This window comes from Gastrolobium bilobum, unplaced genomic scaffold (assembly GCF_033153095.1).
Source record: "Gastrolobium bilobum isolate Gb01-03AN ecotype WA unplaced genomic scaffold, APGP_CSIRO_Gbil_v1 utg4866, whole genome shotgun sequence".
Taxonomy (NCBI): domain Eukaryota; kingdom Viridiplantae; phylum Streptophyta; class Magnoliopsida; order Fabales; family Fabaceae; genus Gastrolobium; species Gastrolobium bilobum.
Genome location: NW_026896414.1, coordinates 107,308 through 127,809, shown reverse-complemented (window position 1 = coordinate 127,809; position 20,502 = coordinate 107,308). Strand labels below are relative to the sequence as shown.

The 20,502-nt window shown below is 35.5% G+C and overlaps 1 protein-coding gene across 3 annotated transcripts; it reads right to left on the bottom strand.

Moving 5' to 3' along the window:
• Positions 1-89: 89 nt before the first annotated feature.
• LOC133299588 (homeobox-DDT domain protein RLT2-like) lies at positions 90-19,158 on the bottom strand. Of its 3 annotated transcripts, XM_061499055.1 has the most exons (18): positions 18,489-19,158; positions 17,872-18,330; positions 12,512-12,585; positions 11,840-12,271; positions 11,678-11,767; positions 11,436-11,600; positions 11,135-11,357; positions 9,519-9,619; positions 8,563-8,649; positions 8,063-8,215; positions 7,822-7,977; positions 6,789-6,998; positions 6,081-6,704; positions 5,412-5,972; positions 4,448-5,089; positions 4,215-4,319; positions 2,564-2,830; positions 90-1,014 (listed from the first exon to the last, which is right to left on the bottom strand). In XM_061499055.1, the coding sequence occupies exons 1-18, from the start codon at positions 18,601-18,603 to the stop codon at positions 226-228; spliced, it is 5,253 nt and encodes a 1,750-aa protein (XP_061355039.1). In that variant the 5' UTR covers positions 18,604-19,158; the 3' UTR covers positions 90-225. The 3 variants fall into 3 exon arrangements, with proteins under 3 accessions (XP_061355039.1, XP_061355040.1, XP_061355041.1); XM_061499056.1 differs by lacking the exon at positions 11,840-12,271; XM_061499057.1 differs by lacking the exon at positions 18,489-19,158 and having other exon boundaries at positions 11,840-12,254; positions 17,872-18,000.
• Positions 19,159-20,502: the final 1,344 nt, after the last annotated feature.

Genomic DNA, 20,502 nt, shown 5'->3' with positions numbered 1-20,502 from the left:
TGATTTCGCTGTAAACCTCAAATAATCTTCGACACATGAAATTTCTAGAGACCGATGCAAACATTTTATATCGGCAGGAGAAACAAATTTCCTTTCATCATTTTGCAGTCTACAAATTCTATCTCAAATACCTGATTCATTGGACTATTCCTACTAAATGAAATATATCAAAATTTAACTGACAGACTCTTGAGGATTCACCCTACATGACTAGAGCTGCTACTTTTAATCACTGTAGTCGGATGATGTAGAACCTATTCCATCTGGATCCATGTTTTGTTCTGGATTTTCTTCTCTGCTGTCCCTGGTATCAGAGTCCCCAATTATGTAATCTTCAACATCAACATCTACTCTCCCATCATCATCATCTTCATCATCAATACCCACACCTTCCTCATCATCCACGTTATAGTGGCTCTCTTTTACGAAGTTCTCAGACTTCCCACTAAATCCACCAAGATATCTATCATTATTATCCACCAGATAATCATACTCATCACCTGTTGCTTGATAAATATCATCTTCATAGCCTGATCTACCTGAACTACTAGCATTTAGAGCAGTGTCTTCCATTTCACCTTCATCAATCTCCTCTCTGACAAAGATACCTTTCGATGTTTCCTCTGTGATGTCTTTTGGGGTATCCCTCTCACCACTGATCACATCCACCTTGGCTGCTGCTGGTTTCTGCCCACTTCTAATGCTCCGGCGACCGCGAACAGGTCCTCCTTTTCCACATGATCTCCCTTTCCATCCAAGTAATTTACCCATTTTCCTGCTGCTGGAGGCAGTGCTTCTCTTTCTAGAATTGTATCTTGATCTAACAACCCTTCCTTGTGATCTCCCACTTTGAGAATGGCTGTGGCCTTGTCGGGTCCTTTGTCCTCTGCTGTAGCTCGTGAGTCCCGCACCAAGATTAACCCAGTTCTCTACAGTATGTTCAGCCTGATGTGAAGTCTCAATTGTATCAGCATTGTAAGAATTTTTGGCAGCAGCATACTTTGATGGAAGCTTCTGAAAGTTGGAAACGAGAAGTTGGTTGGGAAAATTCGAACAAAAACATTCATACGCCAATAATAAAAGTTAATGCCCCACAATCAATTGCAGCCAAATTAGTCTCTTTTTTCTCTTTTGAAAATTCTATTAGTATGGCAAGCAACGGAATCCCAGAAACAGGAAATAAGTTTCGATATTAGTAAAATCATGTCAGAAATAAGCTTGTTGTACTAGTACTAGAAGCAAATGAAGATCACGAGTGCTCTCATACTCGAGGAATTTATTTGTATGGCAAACCTATTGATATTCAGGTTCCTGATCCTTCCCCTTAATCCCCACTCTCAAAAAGATGAAAATAATGAAATAACGCCCCCTACATTCTTTATTTTGCTAAAATGAACCTTCTGTAAAATAACACCCCCTTTTTTCTTTTTAATCTAACATCAGACTCAGTTCTTCATCCTCCATTAACCAGCTATGTTCCCCTCACATTATTTTTAAATAGGCACATGCCAGTAGATCCAAATGCAGATAGCCGCTCAAATGAAATCAAGAATAGCAGTAACATTATAAAAATATTGAACTGGGGAAAACAATCAGTTTCATATTTATCAAGTCAACCTTGAAGCTTTGTTCTTTTCTTTTTCTTTTCCTTTTTAACGAAAAAGGAAAAAACCCAATTCAACTAAAATTTCGTAGTTGTTTATGATGGAATCAAAAGCTTAACATTTTCCATGTACATCTTATAGACCAAGTCTTGCAGGAATTTCACATAGCTTGAATATTGTTGAAAGGTAGAGGTGCTCAAGTTAATTGAACCAGGTTTACGTTCAGAAAAACAAACCAAGTCTATTTCTGGGTCGGGGACAGACCACACTTTGGGTTGGTCCTGCTGGATGTTACATAATATTTTAATAATTTTTTTAAAAAATTAAGAATAAATAATAGAACTTTTTTAATGAATGCATTATGCATAAAATAGAGGGCAAATCTGGAATAGTGGTAAAATTGTTCTCTTGTGACTGAAAGGTCACATATTCAAATTCAAATCCGGAAAATAACCTCTTTGTGATTATGCAAGGGTAAGGATACGTACAAAAATTGCTCTCACTCCACCCTCCTAGCCGGGATTTAATAGGGAGTGGTTTACATTATTCATAACGTGCTAATATTTTTTATATCAATATAATTTATTTAAAAAATTATATTATAAAACTTCTTTTAATTTTAGTTTCCTATTTTTAAAATTTTATAATTTAAATATATCTAATGTCCAAACTTACATTTGTCCAAATCTTGGGTCAACCCAATCCCAACTGGGCATTAGTTAGTTGGGCCACGGCCAGATTAGGTCTAGGTCCCAAAAATTGGACCAATGAGCATACTTTCTGAAATAAGTGCAGCCTTCTAAGTCATTTTTTTTATCCTCACTTCCGCGTCAAGACTCAGGCAGCTAATTCATTCTTCTTTTTAAATAAAAAAAAGTAGAAATTCTCCAACATTATTTTTGTTTATTTTCCTCAAAATCTTTTAATTTTTTCACTATAGTTTACAGAAGGATACTCACCATAACAATTCCAATTCTCTTATCCTTCTCAGATTCCAACTTCTGCTGCGAGGTGTAAAAGGTACACGCATCAAGTTCCATGAGCCTTAAAGCCACAGCAGCTGTTGTATATGGCACCCACGGAAGCACAGGTATGCTTTCACCACCTATGGAATCATTATTAATGGGACATCCAGAAGAACTAAAGGAACCCAACAGCTCATGGGTAGTTTCATAGTTTGAAGCCAAATACTCCCTTTTTATAGCACCTTCCAACGCAGTCAATATCTGAGAAGGATATGATGTCTTACACATTAGTAACTAGGTAAACAAATAATTAAGAAAAGCATAAAATAAACTACACATATTCCACTTCATGGTAGAAATAAAGGATAGTGTTAGAGATATATAAAACCATTAATGTAGCCTCACCCACCACCAGCTTAAGCTTTTGGGTTGAATTGATTTTTTAAATAGTATCAGAGCCTCGGTGTCACGGGTTCGATCTCGCCGCCCCCCATTTAATTAATAATTAATTAAGTCTTGTGGAATTTCTTAACACAGGTAGGTGGGTCTATGCATTGTTCACCCTTCAAATCCAGTGGACTCTCGTGTGAGGGTGCGTATTAGAGATATTTTAAATCATTAAGATAGCCTCACCCACCAGCTTAATCTTTTGGATTGAATTAGTTCTTTACAGAAAGCAAACAAGAAAACACATTACAATGCATAATAAAACCTAACATGTTTAGCAATATGGCATGAAACAATTCTGAGTTTGAGGAATGAAACGCAAAGCAGCAATATTGAATTTTAAAATGTTTAGATTTTAGACCAACACAATAACTTACTCGGCATATGCCCAACTAGTCGGGTGATATGGCTATAATATCATTGTAACTCAATGGACTTAAGAGATCATTGTGAAGAAAATTATAGTGTGTTTTAAAAACCAAACCACATCGACCAGTTGAATCGGTCAGACAATGATGGTTATGCCTCCAATTCGAATATTAGAATGTATAAATGTATTGTATTCAATTGTGTATAGAACTGTACAAAAGACCTCTATTTAAAGAGGTTAAATGACCTAATGGACCAAGCCCAAATAACCTGTTAGAAATAACAGAATAATAAATAATACAATGCTATTTAATATTATATTATTTCTAACATAGTTCAACCAGAAAATTAACGGGTTGAATATGCCAGTTCAATCTCTGGATCCGTTTGTAAAACAGTTTAGTAAAAGAACAAGAAAAATTAATATTGACAAATCCATTTAAATTTCAATAGCACACTTAAAGGGTGAGATTATTATCCACAATCCTGTTTAGTAGTATCATTGCCTTTCCCCTTGATATGTATTTTCAAATGATAATATAATCTTTAAACCAGAATAATGACCCTAGATTTCTCTCTGTCTTAATCATTTAAATATTTTCCAGCTCCCTATTCAATTATTAGCACTTCCCCACTATTGGAAACTGGGCATTGATTCAGCATTAGTTATTCTTTCTATATGCAACAGATAAGGGAAGACCAATGATGAGCTTTAAAAATATTGTCACAACTACACCACAGGACAAAAGAAGAGTGCTTAAACTTGAGACAATGAGCAACAAATGGAAGTTCTAAAGCATGCTCTATCAAGATGTGCCAGATTTATAACCTGGAGAATATCTTCAGTTGATGAGGAAGCATCCAGCTTTGCACTCCAAGATTTCCTGTAGCCATCTGTCCAAAGGGGTTGAAGAGCTTCTTGGGGAAGGGTTACCTGTCACCCATAGTGAAACACTCGGCAAATAAACAATAAACAGAGACCTTATCTGAACAACTACTCACAAATTAGTAATATGTAACTACTCGACAAATTATAGTCACAAAAAATAAATATGTAATCACCTCAACAACTGCCAAGAAGATTTTCAGCAATCTCATCCTCAAAGGAGATGAAGATGAAACATTGAAATAGTCAATGCCAATCTTCATTTTGCCTTTAGAATGAGTAACATGTTCAGAAGAACTAGAGTTACTCTTAAAAGTACTGAAGGTTCTATGGCAGGAAGGACATTGGATTCCTCCAGAGAAATAGACATGATGGCACAAATCACATATGACCAGCAGTTGGCTGCACCTCTTCTTCTCAAACTTCATTGCACATAATATTGAGGAATTTAGGCATTCCTTTCGCATCCATTCCTCAAAGTCCTGATATCTCATAAAAATATCTTTGTTCTCAGCTTCATTTCTTCCAAGCTGAACCACAAAAGATGTTGAGGTCACAGTTGCGTCTGAATTATCAATGCATACAGAAGTAGGACAGTGAATATTACTATTAGCATTACAGTCTTGGTTTTTAACCATTTCAACAACTTCTGTCTTTAGTCCGTTGACAGCATCTCCATTTTGCATTCTCATATTACCATTTAGGACATTCCTTCTCACAGATTTCCTGAAGGACATCTCAATTCTTTGCAGCATCATATGTAAGTGGGACTCCCTGATCCCTCGTACATCCAAAGATGCCAGTAGAGCATCAAAACCCTGCATGTAAGATGAAGAAAATCAACACAAAACAGAATAATGTCTAGAATAAATCAGTAAGCACAAGTACAAAAAAGCTAATTTCTATCATCCACGAGAATAAGACTTTAAATGCTCAGGAAATAATAATATCGCATAACTTTGCTAATAGTCTATGCACTTCAAAGCAGTAGACTCGATGCCTTTCACATGCAAATCATCAGTAATAAACATCTATTGCCTTAGCTACATCAAGCTTGACAGGTTAAAAAATGCACATAAAGACCACTTGCAAACCATATAATGATCATCAAAGATCAGCTCAGTCTCGGAGAAGCAATACCTCTTCAGAATCAATCAGCCTCCAACAACCATCATGCAACTCCACAAAAATCCTGCCACAGCCTGGATCATTATGAGAAGCAGATGCAATGAACCGCCAGTATCGATTATGTCTTCGATCCAAACCAAGAGGCAATGACCTATACATGTAAGTTTGCTCTGCCAGGTGGCCAATGTATGATTTTAAATTTGGCCTTGATTTTTCAGCAGCAAATCCTGATTGTTGGAAAAAATAATTATCTGGGCCCATAGAACAATCTTGCATCTGCATGTTGACTTCTAATGGAAAACTCCGAAGATGATTCTGATTTTCCTGTAGTACATTTGTCTGTTCATGCTGGCCACAGGGAGTGAACAAAGCCTCATCATTTTTGTCATCAACAGCAAGCAATGGGCTTTGTTTACCCTCTACTGTTGGAATTGCAACAGCTGCTTCATTTTTATTGCCCATATTAGAGACAGACTGCATCTTAAAAAAGTATTCCTCTTTGATACGACGTTTATCAAGCTGTGCCTCTGCCCACATCTGCTTCTTTAAAGCATTTGCTGCTTCTAAACGCTCCTGAAACATCGCTCATCAGAAATACATACATATATAGATATGTATAGCAGTTGTTTTATGGCCACCCACAATGATGAAAAATGAAAGTGTCAAACTAAAAGCGATTACCTCAAGTACAACACGAATTGAATTTCCTTCAATTGCCACACCAATCAAAGCAACAAGAGCATGAAGACGCTCCTCAACACTAAGATCCGAGTACTCTCCTTCTGCAAGCCCATGTACCCATGGTTCACCTAGAATGCCTTCATCAACTTTCATGCCTTCTAGATTAGAATTATTCACATCATTGCTGCAAACAGCAATTTCACTAGAGGCACTAACATCTTTATGTTCATTGAAGTCTTCAGCAACCTTTTGCAAAATCTCACTGTCCTTTCCACTCATTACAGTGTTTGCATTAAATTCCTCAGAATTGGAAGCCTTCTTTTTCAAATGTATTTCAGTTCCTAAATCATTAATCTCAGGATCTTCTGCCACATCACTTTCAGAATCATCATCCTTTTCACCATCATCTACTTCTACATCCATGAATCCACTTCTGAATAACCTGATTCTTTCCCTGGCAGTTGAAAAAATTGCATCAGAATCAGCTGCATCCTTTCTATATGCAGGACGTACACAATATGTTGAAGGAGCTGTCCTTTCAAATAGTTTTGTATCCCTGGACAAAGCAGCAGCTATAGAAGCCTCTGGTGTTTTGCTTGTTGTAAGATCACGAAGTCCAGATTTCTAGAAAAACAAAAAGAAATTAACAATAAAATTTAATTATTAACATGAGGCAATGAGTAAGACATCCAGTAAGAATAGTTCTACCTGAATCTTGTTTGCAACTTCCAGTATATTGAGGCCATTGCTTCCTTCAACAGAAAGGACATGAAATGCAGCAAATTTAACAGTTCCAGGTGTCAAGCGATGCCGAGATCTTCTAGGGTTAGATAATCCCTTCTCTTGCATAATAGCAACAGCATTTTTAGCTGCTGCTCCACTGCGTAGTCTAGAAATTATATCTCTACCATCATTACCCTGCACTTGCAACCCAGAAGGGGATGGAGAAACAAGCAAGACAACAAAACCAAAGAAATGGAATTAAAATCATAATTTTGATATGGAATGCTTAGATAATTTATTTCCAATGCATCACATATTATTGTTAATTATGACCAAAATCCAAATTCACAAACATGACAAGCACATACGTGCTTTATTCCACCATAGATCATTCTCAAGTTCTGAAAGTTAGAGTAATTTCCTAAAAATTCCCCAACTTTAGAAAGGGAGGAGGAGTGATTTGGATTTTGGACTCCATCCCCTCCCACCCCCAATTCGAAAGAAAAAAGTTAAAAAGCATTCATTTTTCTGCTGTTTTACATTGTATTTGATAAAATAAAAAAAATAATAAATACAAATATATAATTGACTTAATTGCATAAAATATTTTCATAACATGAAAATGATACAACCCAAGTAGGATGCAGCAGTGCATACGGCACAGTCACATCAATAATATTGAGAAATTATTTAATATAAACAACAACACACGAACGACATCCTTTATTTAGGCTTAACTCTTAAGAAAGACAACCATCCAAAATTTCACATTTGAGACATGCATATTAGATTATAATGTTGGGAACCCCAGATGCTTTCCTAAATTTTACTTCCAAAAATCTGTTGCACCTTTTTATGCGAGTTCAATTTTTTTGGACAAAGCATTGCTTTAGAAGATAAATTTTTTTTTACTTAACTGATTATTAAGGATAACTCTTTCCTCATGGTAATCATAAAATGCAAACTCTCAAAGTGAAAAAAGGTAAATATTTCAGTTGGTAACTGAAAAATAAATTACCTCATTATTATTGCAAGGATGCACCTGATCAATATTCTGTTTTTTCATTTGAGGCCCAAATCCTGCTGACAAAGCAAATTGCCGCAAAATCTCTGGCCATGTTAATGGATTTAAATGTCGCTGCCAATTTCTTATATCAAAACCCCACACATATGCCTGACAGTAGATTCCAAATAGGCTTTTTAGGTTAAGGAAAGAAATAAGAAATTACATTTAAAACTGGAAGAATGAAAAAACTTGCCCCTTCAACTACTTGTGGATGCCCCCCACCAGAGTTGGCAACATTGTTTTGGTTAGCTCCTAACCCAGTAGAGGCTGTTCTTGCAACATCTTCTATATCTTTTATAAGGGATCTCAGAAGCGCAATATGAATCTCACCTAACAACCTTGAATCCTGCAGTATTAATTGAGCAAATATACATCCATTGTCACAAAGCACTAATTTTGAATTCAAAACGATCAATATTAAGTCTAGGTTCAGTTCAGTGTATTGTGTAAATATAGTAATTAAGAAAATTGTATATTTCTTTGCTATTTTTATATTCATTATATAAATATTGAGTCCATGGAGTAGTTGAGACATGATACGCATGGTTTTCAGCATTAGCCTCTCTCTCTCTCTCTCACACACACACACACAGCATTAGCCAAAGAAGAATTTTAGGACAAACAAGACCTTGAATGGGGACCTTATAGCGAGGACATAACCTGGCAAAAAAAGGTGGAGAAAGGAATACTTACATAGTCATGAAAAGCTTGTATAAATTCATCCAAGGTAAACGGCCATACTCCAAGAACATCAGCAAAGGTAATCAAGAACCTCCAAACCTAAATATAAAGCATTTCCAATTCATCACAGTTGAGAGAAAATTTGGCAAACCACAGATAGTAACAAAATGCAATAAAAAAATAATCATATTCATCTATGAACAATTTGGTACAGCTTATTTGCTTGAAGCCATGTTGACAATAAATTTCTCCACAAGAAAAATTAAGCACAATTACAGGCTCAATCGAGGTGTTTGATGGGCCAATTGGGGCAAACGGAACACCATATGACAAAAGAACTTAACTTCCAAAGTGGTGAAGCACATCACGTGGATCAATCATTCATTTCACTGAAAAAACTAGACTAAGCACAAAATAGAATCAGTCATTTTCCACAAGATACTATAAAAAACCATTTCAACCCAAAAGCTTAAGTTGTTCAGTGAAGGCCACAATAATGGTTTTCTATCATAGTTTTCTAACACGCCCCCTAACACGAGTTCATTGGACTTGAAAGGTGGACAATGTACAAGCTCATCTACCTGTGCTAAGAAATTCTATAATATTTAATTAATTATTAATAGAATGAGGGGCAATGAGGATCAAACTCATTACCACTTGATCACGGAGGCTCAGATACCATGTAAAATACCATTTCAACCTAAAAGCTTAAGTTGTTAGTTGAAGGCACATTAATAATTTTATTTTATATTATATTTTTGTAACCAATACAATAATGCACAATCAGCAACATATTTGAACCAAAAACCATAACTAGAATACCGCTTTTATATGGTCAGGGGAAATAGTTTTTCACAACTTTAGTTAACCTAACGGTTAGTAATAACATCAAAGATCTCAACAAATTTCATCTACCATTCAGAAAAGAAAAATAAATAAATAGAACATAAAGGGAAAAACAAACTTACCATCAAAAGATTTCCTATGTTCTCATCAGACTTTGACCAAGGTTGAATTGAAAAGGCTCTTTTCAACTGTACAGACTTGGGTGGGAATGAAGTCTGCCCATCTGAAAAACCAGAGCAAGTTTGGTTTTGATTAATGTTTTGGGGAAAATGACCTTTTCGTTTTAACAAAAGCTCTCTAAGATTTTGATTATAAGCTATTTTGAACACAAAATAAGCTAATGCCAAAACACATCAAATTCCATTTTGATAGGAATATACCAACTTTCACTATGCTAGTGAGCATAATAAATGAAGGGATATTATCATAGATGGATTCAGTATTAATTATGGGTATCAATCATAGGTGATTTTGTATTTATGGGGTCGTTTTATAGGTGATTATGTAGTTATGGGTTGATTTATGGGTAATTGACTGTGTAATTATTGGTGATTGATTCCATAATTAAGGGTGATTAATCCTTTATTTATGGGAATCTATGATAAATAGAGGAGAGATGGGAGCTGATGGGAGACTATTGAGTGATTAAGAATTGGTCTCGAAAGCCCCCACCACAGAGGTTTCAGATTGATACATCCTCACCCCTCAAGGTTTATTCTGGAAAGAGGTTTAGGGGTAATGTGGGTATCCAAAATAATATCCGCAACAACCTCTCAAGTGTCGACTCGGCAGCAAAACTGTTGGGAGGGAATATATACTATATGGGCCTTTCTGATACACACTATGGAGAAGGGGAGAATCACCAATCGCATGACACAAGTGGCAGGTTTTTTAAATAGAGGAGAAAATCATTCAGAAGGGCAGACAAGGATTGGGACTAGGCTGGAACTTGGGAGAATTCAGGGCTTCTCAAATTATCTTGAGCTATAGTTTATTTCCTTTGTTGTTAATTTCATTTACTATTATTTCCATTTGTGGTTGGAGTTGCAATTTCCATTTCTTAGAACCAAGTAAAGAGACATCCTCCAAGGATTTTCCCTTTACACTAGAGCAATGTGTCCGGTTCGGAATAATTCCCCAAAAGATAACTCCCTACAGAATATATGTTATTTAACCACTTGACCAAATAACTCATAACTGTCATCCTAACTGTCTAACTGCTCTTATTTCTTCTAATATATAATCTCCGTATCTTTTTCCTAACCTCTTTATGTTCATGTCTAAAACATAGTGCTGAAGGTTTCTATTGGAGGAAACAGACTCTATACTCACGATGGCAAGGCAAGTACATTTCACCCTCCCCAGGCCTGACAATGGTGGGAGCCTTCTGCACTAGGCCATCCTTTAAAATACAAATATTAAGGTATAAACTCAAAATGGAACCACCTATAAGTGGGAGTTTGAGAGATAACCCCTTGAACAATTAGAATTCTGAAAAGAGAATACTTTATACGTTATTCTCTGTAATTTTTTCCGAGTATCAAGTCAATTTCCAGCATATAAACTTCAATTTCATTGCTCTCAAAATGATTTAGATGCTAAGCAGATCAGCAGAGTAAAAATGTTGCAAAACAACTTCTAATTGTTGCAGTTCAATTTCCAAACTGCACAATCTTCAGAAAGCAGGTACAAGATAGCAAACACAAGTGACCAGAAAAATAAAGTGTCAAATTATTACCTCTATACAATTCAAGATTTTGCATAGTTTCATAGTCAAGAGCTAGTATTGAAGAAAGCCCCTTCTTTGATGCAGCTAACTCCATGAGTTCCAGACATTCATCTTCAATAAGTTCCATTGATTCTTTCACCATTCTGCGGGCAATAGCTCTTTCATTGGCAGCTTTGATCCTTGCTACCTCTTTCTCCCTGCGTAGTTCTTCCTTCTGTCTCAGTTTCTCGGCCTGCAAGAGCAGATAACATAAGCATCATTTAGTTTCACATAACAGATCAGAGTAAATTGGCAGAAAAATCTTACATACTCTAATTGATTCTTTCTGTAAAAACTTCTCCCTCCGCTCCAGTTCACGCCTCTGTTCTCTTTGGTACCTCTCCTCCTCCCGCTGTCTTTCACGCACTAGCCTTTCCTCTTCCTTCCGCCTTTCACGGTCATTCCTCTCCATCTCTTTCTTTATTTGCTCTTCTCTCTTGATGTATGGCAAAACAATATTAGCAACAGAATAAATATAATCATCAAAGCGGGGAAAAAGAGACCAACTCAAACCTTTTGCCTTAGAATATCCTGTTTTTCAAGCTCTTTTCTAATTCTTTTCTCTTGTGCTTCAATTTCCCTTTGCATCCTAGCCTCTTCATTCTGCAAGCAAGACAAGTCAATTAGCAAACATTCTGTAGTGATAAAACATGTTGGAATTGTGTGCTGAGATACCCTTTGTTTCCTTTGAAACCTTGAAAGTTCCTCCTCATGCATAACCTTTCTGTCAGATGGCATTAGTGGGCTGTTGATCAGAGTTATTGGGTGAGCCCCACCATGAGTGTCAACAGTTACATCAACAAATGGGTTTTTTCGGGGAACATCATCATTCTTTCCTGAAGCAGACGGCAAAAGATGATTCTGCCTGTCTTGCTGAGAAAGAAGATTTAAACCAGGTATCTGATCTTGAACTCCATACCCATAAGGTATAGATTCATTCCTATTAAGGAAAGATTGCCCACTTGATAATAAAGTCCGGGAATGCGGAATGCCATCAAGAGAACCATGATGGATAGAGGGGGCAACTCTCTCATATGTCTCATTTCTGACAGTTGGCTGCTCTGGAATAAATTGATATTCGAGGGGAGTCCTTGAAATTGAAACACCCTAGAAATCAAACTTTTTAGCCAAGACAAAAATATGCACATAAAATTCATTCTTTCAACTATGATCAAGTATATAATTAAAACAAATGAAGGGAATACAAAGGAAAACACAGAAAAATATAGCAATATTTAACTAGTATAGTTGTTATGTATCAACTTTTAAAGTAATAGCAGTACAATATTCAACAGATTTCTTTAAAACTCTGCAAGGGCAGAAAGAGAGGAAGAAAAGAAATCTAACCTTGTCCAATTGTTCATAAATTTTTCCCTCAAAAGGCCTTGCAGATTGCCTATGCTGCCCCAATGTCACTGTCCCTGGAATAATAGAAGACATTGCAGAGGTTCAATAGCATTAGATCTTACAGCACAAAGCCATAGTGCCATACCAACTGAAACTTCTCTCATGCGCAGCATTGACAAGAAATGTTTTATACAACCTTCACAAAACCACTTTTAAAATCTTTCAAGAGCTCAAAAGTGATTATTGGCCTTTAAAATTAGATTTTCAGGGTCAAATGCAGCATGTTATGGCACTCTATTATATACAACAGAAAAAAATGCCAAATACCAGTTCTCAAAAGGGAGAGAAAGATTTAAAAGCTCATAAATATATATCATTCTCTTCAAATCAATTGATAAATGTACCACAATTAAAATGGACTATTATCCAAATGAAGACTTAACTCATCAAATGACTTGTTAAAAAGTACTTGCATGGCAAGTGCCTTTAAAATAAGCTCTCATATAAATTTAAATTTTCTTAACCCTTAAAGGGCAAACCCTAGTGCACAAGGTTCTCAAATGTTGTGAGTGTATTAGCCTTGCCCTTTTATTTTTGCAAAGAGTTTGTTATTTAGACTTACAGTGACCTTACGGTCACAAAAGAGCAACCTTACCATTGCAACTAATTTTAAAATGTTTATTGTACAAGTTATTTTTCACTTACTTTCTTAAGTATAAGTATTAGCTGGTGGGTTTGCTTGACCTAATAAGCAATGGAAATTATCCCATCCAAATGCACAAAAGAATTTGTATAATTGTTGTGCTAATGACATTTAATATGCACTTACCACAATAATAAGTTAAGCTGTAAACAACCATTTCAACCCAAAAACTTAAGCTTTTGGGTTGAATCGTCAGTTCTTTACATGGTATCAGAACTTCAGTGACCACAATGTCACGAGTTCGATCCTCACCGCCCCCTACTTTGTAGTGGAATTAAATAAGCACAAGGTAAACCAAAAATTAGGCCTGTATAATATCCACGTTTCAAGCTCAAAAGGCTCTTGTGTGAGGAGGTGTGTTAGAGAATAATATAAACTATTAAAAAGGCCCTCGCCTAAACACCTTAAGGTTTTTGGTTGAAATAGTTCTTTACATGGTATCAGAGCCTCCGTGACTAAGTGGTCACGAGTTCGATCATCACTGCCCTCCACTTTCTTTGGTGAATTTCTTAGCACAGGTAGGTGGGTCTGTGCATTATCCACCTTTCATGCCCAGTAGACTCTCGTGAGAGGGGGCATGTTAAAAAATAATATAAACCATTGATGGGCCTTCACTTAAAAGCTTAAACTTTTGGGTTGAATTGGCTCTTTACATGGTATCAGAGCTTAGGTATCTCAAGTTCAATCCTCGCCGCCCCCCATTTTATTTTTGGAATTTTCTTAGCACAGACAGATGGGCTTGTGCATTATCCACCCTTCAAACCCAGTGAGCTCTTGTGTGAAGAGCGTGTTAAAGAATAGTATGAACCATTAAAAAATCCTCACCCACCAGCTTAAGCTTTTGGGTTAAATTGGTTCTTTATATGATTTCAGAGCTAGGTTTCAAGTGGAATTAAATAAACACAAGGTAAAACAAAAAAAAAAATTGGCCTTGTGCATTATCCAAGCTTTAAGTCCAAAGGGCTATTGCGTGAGGGGGTGTGTTAAAAAATAATATAAACCATTAAAAAGGCCCTCACCCAACACCTTAAGGTTATGGGTTGAAGTGGTTTTTTACATGGTATCAGAGCCTCAGTGTCTCGGGTTCGATCCTCGCCGTCCCCCATTTTCTTTGTGAAATTTCTTAGCACAGGTAAGCTAGGTCTGATGCATCATCCACCTTTCAAGTCCAATGGGCTCTCTTGTGAAGGGGCGTATTAAAGCATAATATTAAAACCATTAAAAGAGGCCCTCACCTAACATTTTAAGCTTTTGGATTGAATTAGTTCTTTACATGGTATCAAAGCCTCGATGTCCTAGGTTCGATCCTCGCCACCCCCTATTTTCTTTGTGGAATTTCTTAACACAGGTAGACTAGACCTGATGCATCATCCACCTTTCAAGTCTAATGGGCTCTCTTGTGAGGGGAAATGTTAGAGATATATAAAATCATTAATGTAGCCTCACACAACAGCTTAAGCTTTTGGATTGAATTGGTTCAATACATAATCTATTGGGTTCATAAAACACTCTATACTAATCCAACATTTCACTTCAAATATTTTACAGCCCTTGAACTCACAATCGGGGTGAAATTATTTGTCACCAATATTGTTAAAAAATTACTATATTTATCAAATGTGGGTAGCTACCCACAAAAACACTATAGCAGGTATCGATATAGTACAACAATGAAGTCCTATGCATGAACCTATTATATAAAAGCAGGCTTGAGCATCAAAAGTTGCAAGACTTGGTTTTTATTAAATATAACCAAGCTCTTAAACAACATTTCGAGAGTCGTGATGTGATTGATCCCATTTTTCTAAAGACATGGATGAGAGTAATGAATAGTTGGTGGGAAAATAGGCGGAGATGATGAAGTTGTTGAAGATGACTTCATTTTTTTTATGATATCTTGACTTGGGGAGCTGTTGCTAATTTAAGTGGTGCTGGTGAGCCTTTAACATATACTAGGCAGCAAACAAGAACGAAGAAACAAGCTTCTTCTATGCCTTCAAGCGCTAGAGGAAAGGAAAAAGAGGGTGTGGAAAGTGAAGGTGGTTATGAAGAAATTGAAGAAGAGGAGGAACAAATTTATAATTTTAGTACTAGAGAAAGTGAGGATGGACAAGACTTCTTAGAAGATGGTGGAAATGATGTTGATTAGTTCCTTCCTTGCATTTGAAATAGACAATGGAAATTCGTATTTGACAATATTTAGATCCTTCCTTATGTTCCTTGAATTTTATTAATTTAGTTTTTTTCAAGGAATTTATGTTATTTCCTTTATCTTCTTTGAATCGTTGTTTAGAATGAAAGTGACAACAGAATTAATTATGAATGTATGTTTTTAATTTTGAGTGATTTTTTATTTTTGTGGACTTCACTGTAGCAATTATACCAGCACTTTTGAACTTGGCCGCTATTGGCCGTTACCTGCTATTAATAACTATGCTATTTTAATTAAAATGACACAATTTTATATCCTTTAAAATGACAAACATGTTTTCATATATATATATATATATATATATATATATGAAAAAAACATTTCTACAGCAACTATAGATAAGGGTTTTTTTCATACAGCAACTATAGATAAGGTTATCTACAGCTACCCCAAAAACTACGTCGTTTTGATTAATGAAGGGTGTTTATGTAATTTTAGGTGAATTAATGAAGGGTGTTTCGGTAAAATTCATATGATAAAAAAATAAACAAAATTACGGAAACATCCTTCATTAATTCACCTAAAATTACAAAAACACTCTTCATTAATCAAAACGAGTAGTTTTTGGGTAGCTGTAGAAAACTTTATCTAAAGCGGCTGTAGAAATTTTTACCCCATATATATATATATATATATATATATATATATATATATTTGTGTGGGAAATGATTTCTGCATTTACTACAGAAATCATTTTTCTACCAATGATAGTAAAAGAGCAATGTGGCCCATCACATTTATCCTTTCTCTCTCTTGATTAGTTTCTCTCTCCCTCATTTTCTATGAGTGGCAGATAAAATGAAATCTGCAGTTAATGCAGAAATTATTTCCCCATATATATATGGGTCAAGATTATTTTACACCAGTGTAAGTTAAACTCTTAATCTTGGTTGTTGATCTTATCTATATCTAACAGTTCTGATTTATAAGATATTTGAGCAATTAGATGGAAGTAAATCAATGATCAAGATTTGGGGCAAGACTTCTTATTCTTACACCGGTGTAAGAATATCATGCCCTTATATATATATATATGTATATATATGGGCTTATCATTTCTGCAGCCGCCGTAGATAACACTCTCTACAGCTGACACAGAAAAGTGGGCCCCACGGCATTTTAAAAAAAAAAATCAAGGATCCGGTGCCGGTGCCGTATCCTAGGATCCGCACGCGGATCCTGGCTAGCTGTAGGTGCAGCGGCTGCAGAAATCATTTTGCCTATATATATATATATATATATATATATATATATGAGGAATCTTTTGACTCCAATGTAAGATTAAAAAGTCTTATTTCTCATCTCAATCGTTGATTTTTGTCTATCTAATGGTTGTAATTTATTTAGAATTAATAATTAATTAATTAGTATAACTTAATAAACTATAATCATTTGATGGACAGAAATCAAATGTTGAGATAATAAGTGTGCATTTGGATAGACTTTTTTTCTAGAAAAGTTACCTTTTTAAAAAAAAATCCTTTTGAATAATTTTATTTGTTTGGATAGCAACTTTTAGAAAAAGAAAAATTAGAAAGAAAAAAAGAAGAGTTAAAATGATGCTTTTTTTTTAGAAGTCATGATTCCTTGCTTCTAAAAAAAACTGAAGTTAAAAGTTAAATATTTTTTTAAAAATCCAATTTATTCCAACCCTACTCCTCCCCACTACCACTGCTCCATAACATTTTCAGTAATTTTATATATAAAAAGTGCTTATTAATTTTAAAATCCAAATAACATTTTTATTTAAAAGTATTTTTTGTGTTTCATCCAAAGATAAAATAATTTCAACTTTTAAAAAAAGTCATTCTAAAAAAAGCAAGTCATAAAAAGTCATTTTTTTAAAAGCCCATATAAACGGATCCTAAGACTTTGTTAGTCTTAAACCGGAGTCAAAAGACCTCTCCTCATATATATACATATACATATGTATGAATCCAGAGTAACACTTACAAGTCTTACTCTCCATCCTAACCGTTAATTTCCGCGCATCTAACGATTATAGTTTAGGAAGTCATATTAATTAATAATTATTAATTACACTACAAATGACAATCATTGATTTCCGTCCATCAACGGCTGAAATGGGGAGTAAGACTTATAAGTCTTACTCTTGAGTCAAAAGAACCCTCCATATATATATATATATATATATATATATATATATATAATAGCCTCATTTTCCCATAACTTTCCACAATTTCGACAATCGCAAAGGAACCAAAATTTAAAATCATGATCACCAGCAACAAGGTGCTCATTTCTCATTCGAATTCTTACGCTTACCCAACTAAGCCAGAAGCAATTAATACAGATAAAATTATCTAATTAATATAAAATAGCCTCCCCTTAACCTCCCACCCTTTTGCTATATGAGTCCTTCACAGATGACAAAACTTAGGAATGTTAATATGCATAAAGAGAAGCAGAGAAAACAAGGTTTACCTATTGGTGTACCAAATGCACCAGGCGGCAAGGAATCAAATTTCATCCCTAGAATTGGTCCATCCTCTCTTAATGGCTCTCCCAACTGTCTTTCCACAAATGCAATAGCTCGCAGCTCCTCTATGGTCTGATGGGCTTCATAGTAACTGTTGCTTTCCATTGCTGGCAATCCAGCTCCCATCCTGGGAAAGGCCATCATCCCAGGCTGTGACACAACTCGCCGCGAATCCAGATGACCAAATTGCTTCAACCCAGAAACCAAACTAGGATCATGCCTAGCATCAGCCACTGCTATTTGCTCAACACCCTCCCCCACCTCGTTTCGCAGCTTCTTGGCGGCTGGCGCAGCCTTCCTGTCCTTCAGTCTCCGGTGACAGAACCACATCTGCAGTTGACGATCAGATAGACCCAACTTCACAGATAGCTCAGCCCGCAAAGCTTCCGAGGGATAGGCCTCCTCTGAACCAAAAATGCACAACCCCAGAACACAAAATTCCACATTTCAGCACAAATTCACTTCACAAATCACAACCCACTTTTTAAAAAAAAAAAAAAAAAGAAGTAGAAGAACACACACATAAAAGAGGTTCACAAAATGGCTGAAAATTATCACTGACCAGCATATGTTTTCTCCAGAACTTCCAACTGGGAAGCAGTCTTCATTTTGCGCTTGGTCTTGTTCTCCCCCTCCGGTGGCTTCTTATTCTTCTCTCCTTCCGAACCACTCTCCATAGCCGAAGATCAAGCTCGCACTTGCACAAACTCACCTCACCTCCCCCCAAAAAAAAAAACAAATTGATCCCTACGGAACAAAGAACCTTGCAAAACACAAACCCTTTGGCTCCCGAGTACCCAAAATCGCAACTCAGAAACAACCCAGAAACCAAAAACCCACGAAGAAGACGAAAAACGAAAGAGAACCCAGAATTGTTCCGGGAATCTGAGCCTGATGGAGTGGTTGCGGGCGTGAATTCAGAGTTTCTCTCTCTCTCTCTCTCTCTCTCTCTCTACGGGAATCGAAGAAGTTTTACTCTTTTTCTGAGATGGGTGTGACTGAGATGTGCGGTTAGATTTTGGGAACAACAAAAACAACAATAATAATAATTAATACAAATAGTAGAGATTACGGAGGAAAAAGAAGAAGGAGAAAGGAGAATGCAAAAACAGTAATAAAAATAATAGAAAAGACGTTCGCGTAATCTTTGATTAATGATAGTGAAACCACGAACAAACGAAACAACAGTCTTGCACTCCCCAATCGCTGCCATCGAATTGTTTTTTCCTCTCTTTTTCCGCCTTTTTGAATTTCAAGTTTTATCCAAATATGTTCGATAAAATGCGCCAAAGAAAAAAAAGAAAAAAACAGAATTTGTAACTTGTAAGTTATAGAGAGAAGATAAGCTAATAATAAATGGAATTTTAAAGATAGAGAGAGAGAGAGAGAAATTGTTATGAGTGTGGCTTTTCGTTGAAATGAAATGAGTGCGTGTGAGTGTGTGAAGCTAAGTGGGTATTTTATTGTAGCGTGTGTTGTGAGGTAGTGTTTGGTTCGGATGTGTTTCTATAAATATATGATTTTCTCTCTCTAGCTTATTGTATTTTTTTGGGTGGTTGCTGGGTTTTTGGGTCTTGAGCGTGGCGATCCTTCAATCTTAGCCCGTTCGTTGCTTTCATTGGTTTGTGTCGTCCCTGGTACGACATTGTCAGTGTCGTTTCGGGACTCAGACTACCCATGCCTACTGCCTCCGCCCCGCACGTGCATTTTGCGCTTATTTGTTGTTACCGTGGTTAAAAGATAAAAGGAATATATAAATATAAAAAAGTGTTTATCCTTAGGCTTTATTTGGGAGTTGATTTTAGGAAGAAATGAAGGGTTTTAGAAAAAAAATTCTTTGTTTGTGAGTTTAAAAAAATGAGGGGAAGAAATTAAAAATTTTTACTAAATCCTCATTCTTCCTAAAATTAAAGTCCCCCCCAATTTGGGAGTTTGAGGGAAGAAATATTAAAAATTACTTATCCACCCTTAGCATTAAAATATGAAAACTTTGTGAATCATTTTTAAATGTGACATTATTAGAAAAGTCTCAAATACCGAAAGAATTTATTGACGAAAAATATTTCGTCAAAAATAATGATGAAAATTTTCATGAAAATCATATAAGTCAAAAAAATTCCGTCAAAACTAAAGACAAAATTAGAGACGGAACTAGATTTTGCAATAATCACTAACATAAATTTTTTACGGAAAAAAAAATCAGTCAAAATTATTGATAGAATCTAAATTCCATTAAAACTTTCAACGAAAATATTTTCGTCCAAAATTTTGAAGAAACACATTTCCATCGAAAAGTTTCGACGTAAAACAATTACGTCAAATTTTTTTATGGAAAACATTTCCATCAAAAAATTTCTCAAAAATTTTTGACGAAAAATACTTCCATCAAAATTTATGACCAAAAACATTTTTCTAAAAAATTTTAATGGAAATTTTTTTTGTCTAAATTCTTTACAGAATCAAAATTTGGTCAAAATATTTCACAAAAAAACATATTCATAAAAAATTTAGACAAAAAATATTTTCATCAAAATTTTCAACGAAACACATTTCTATCAAAAAAATTTTATCGAAAA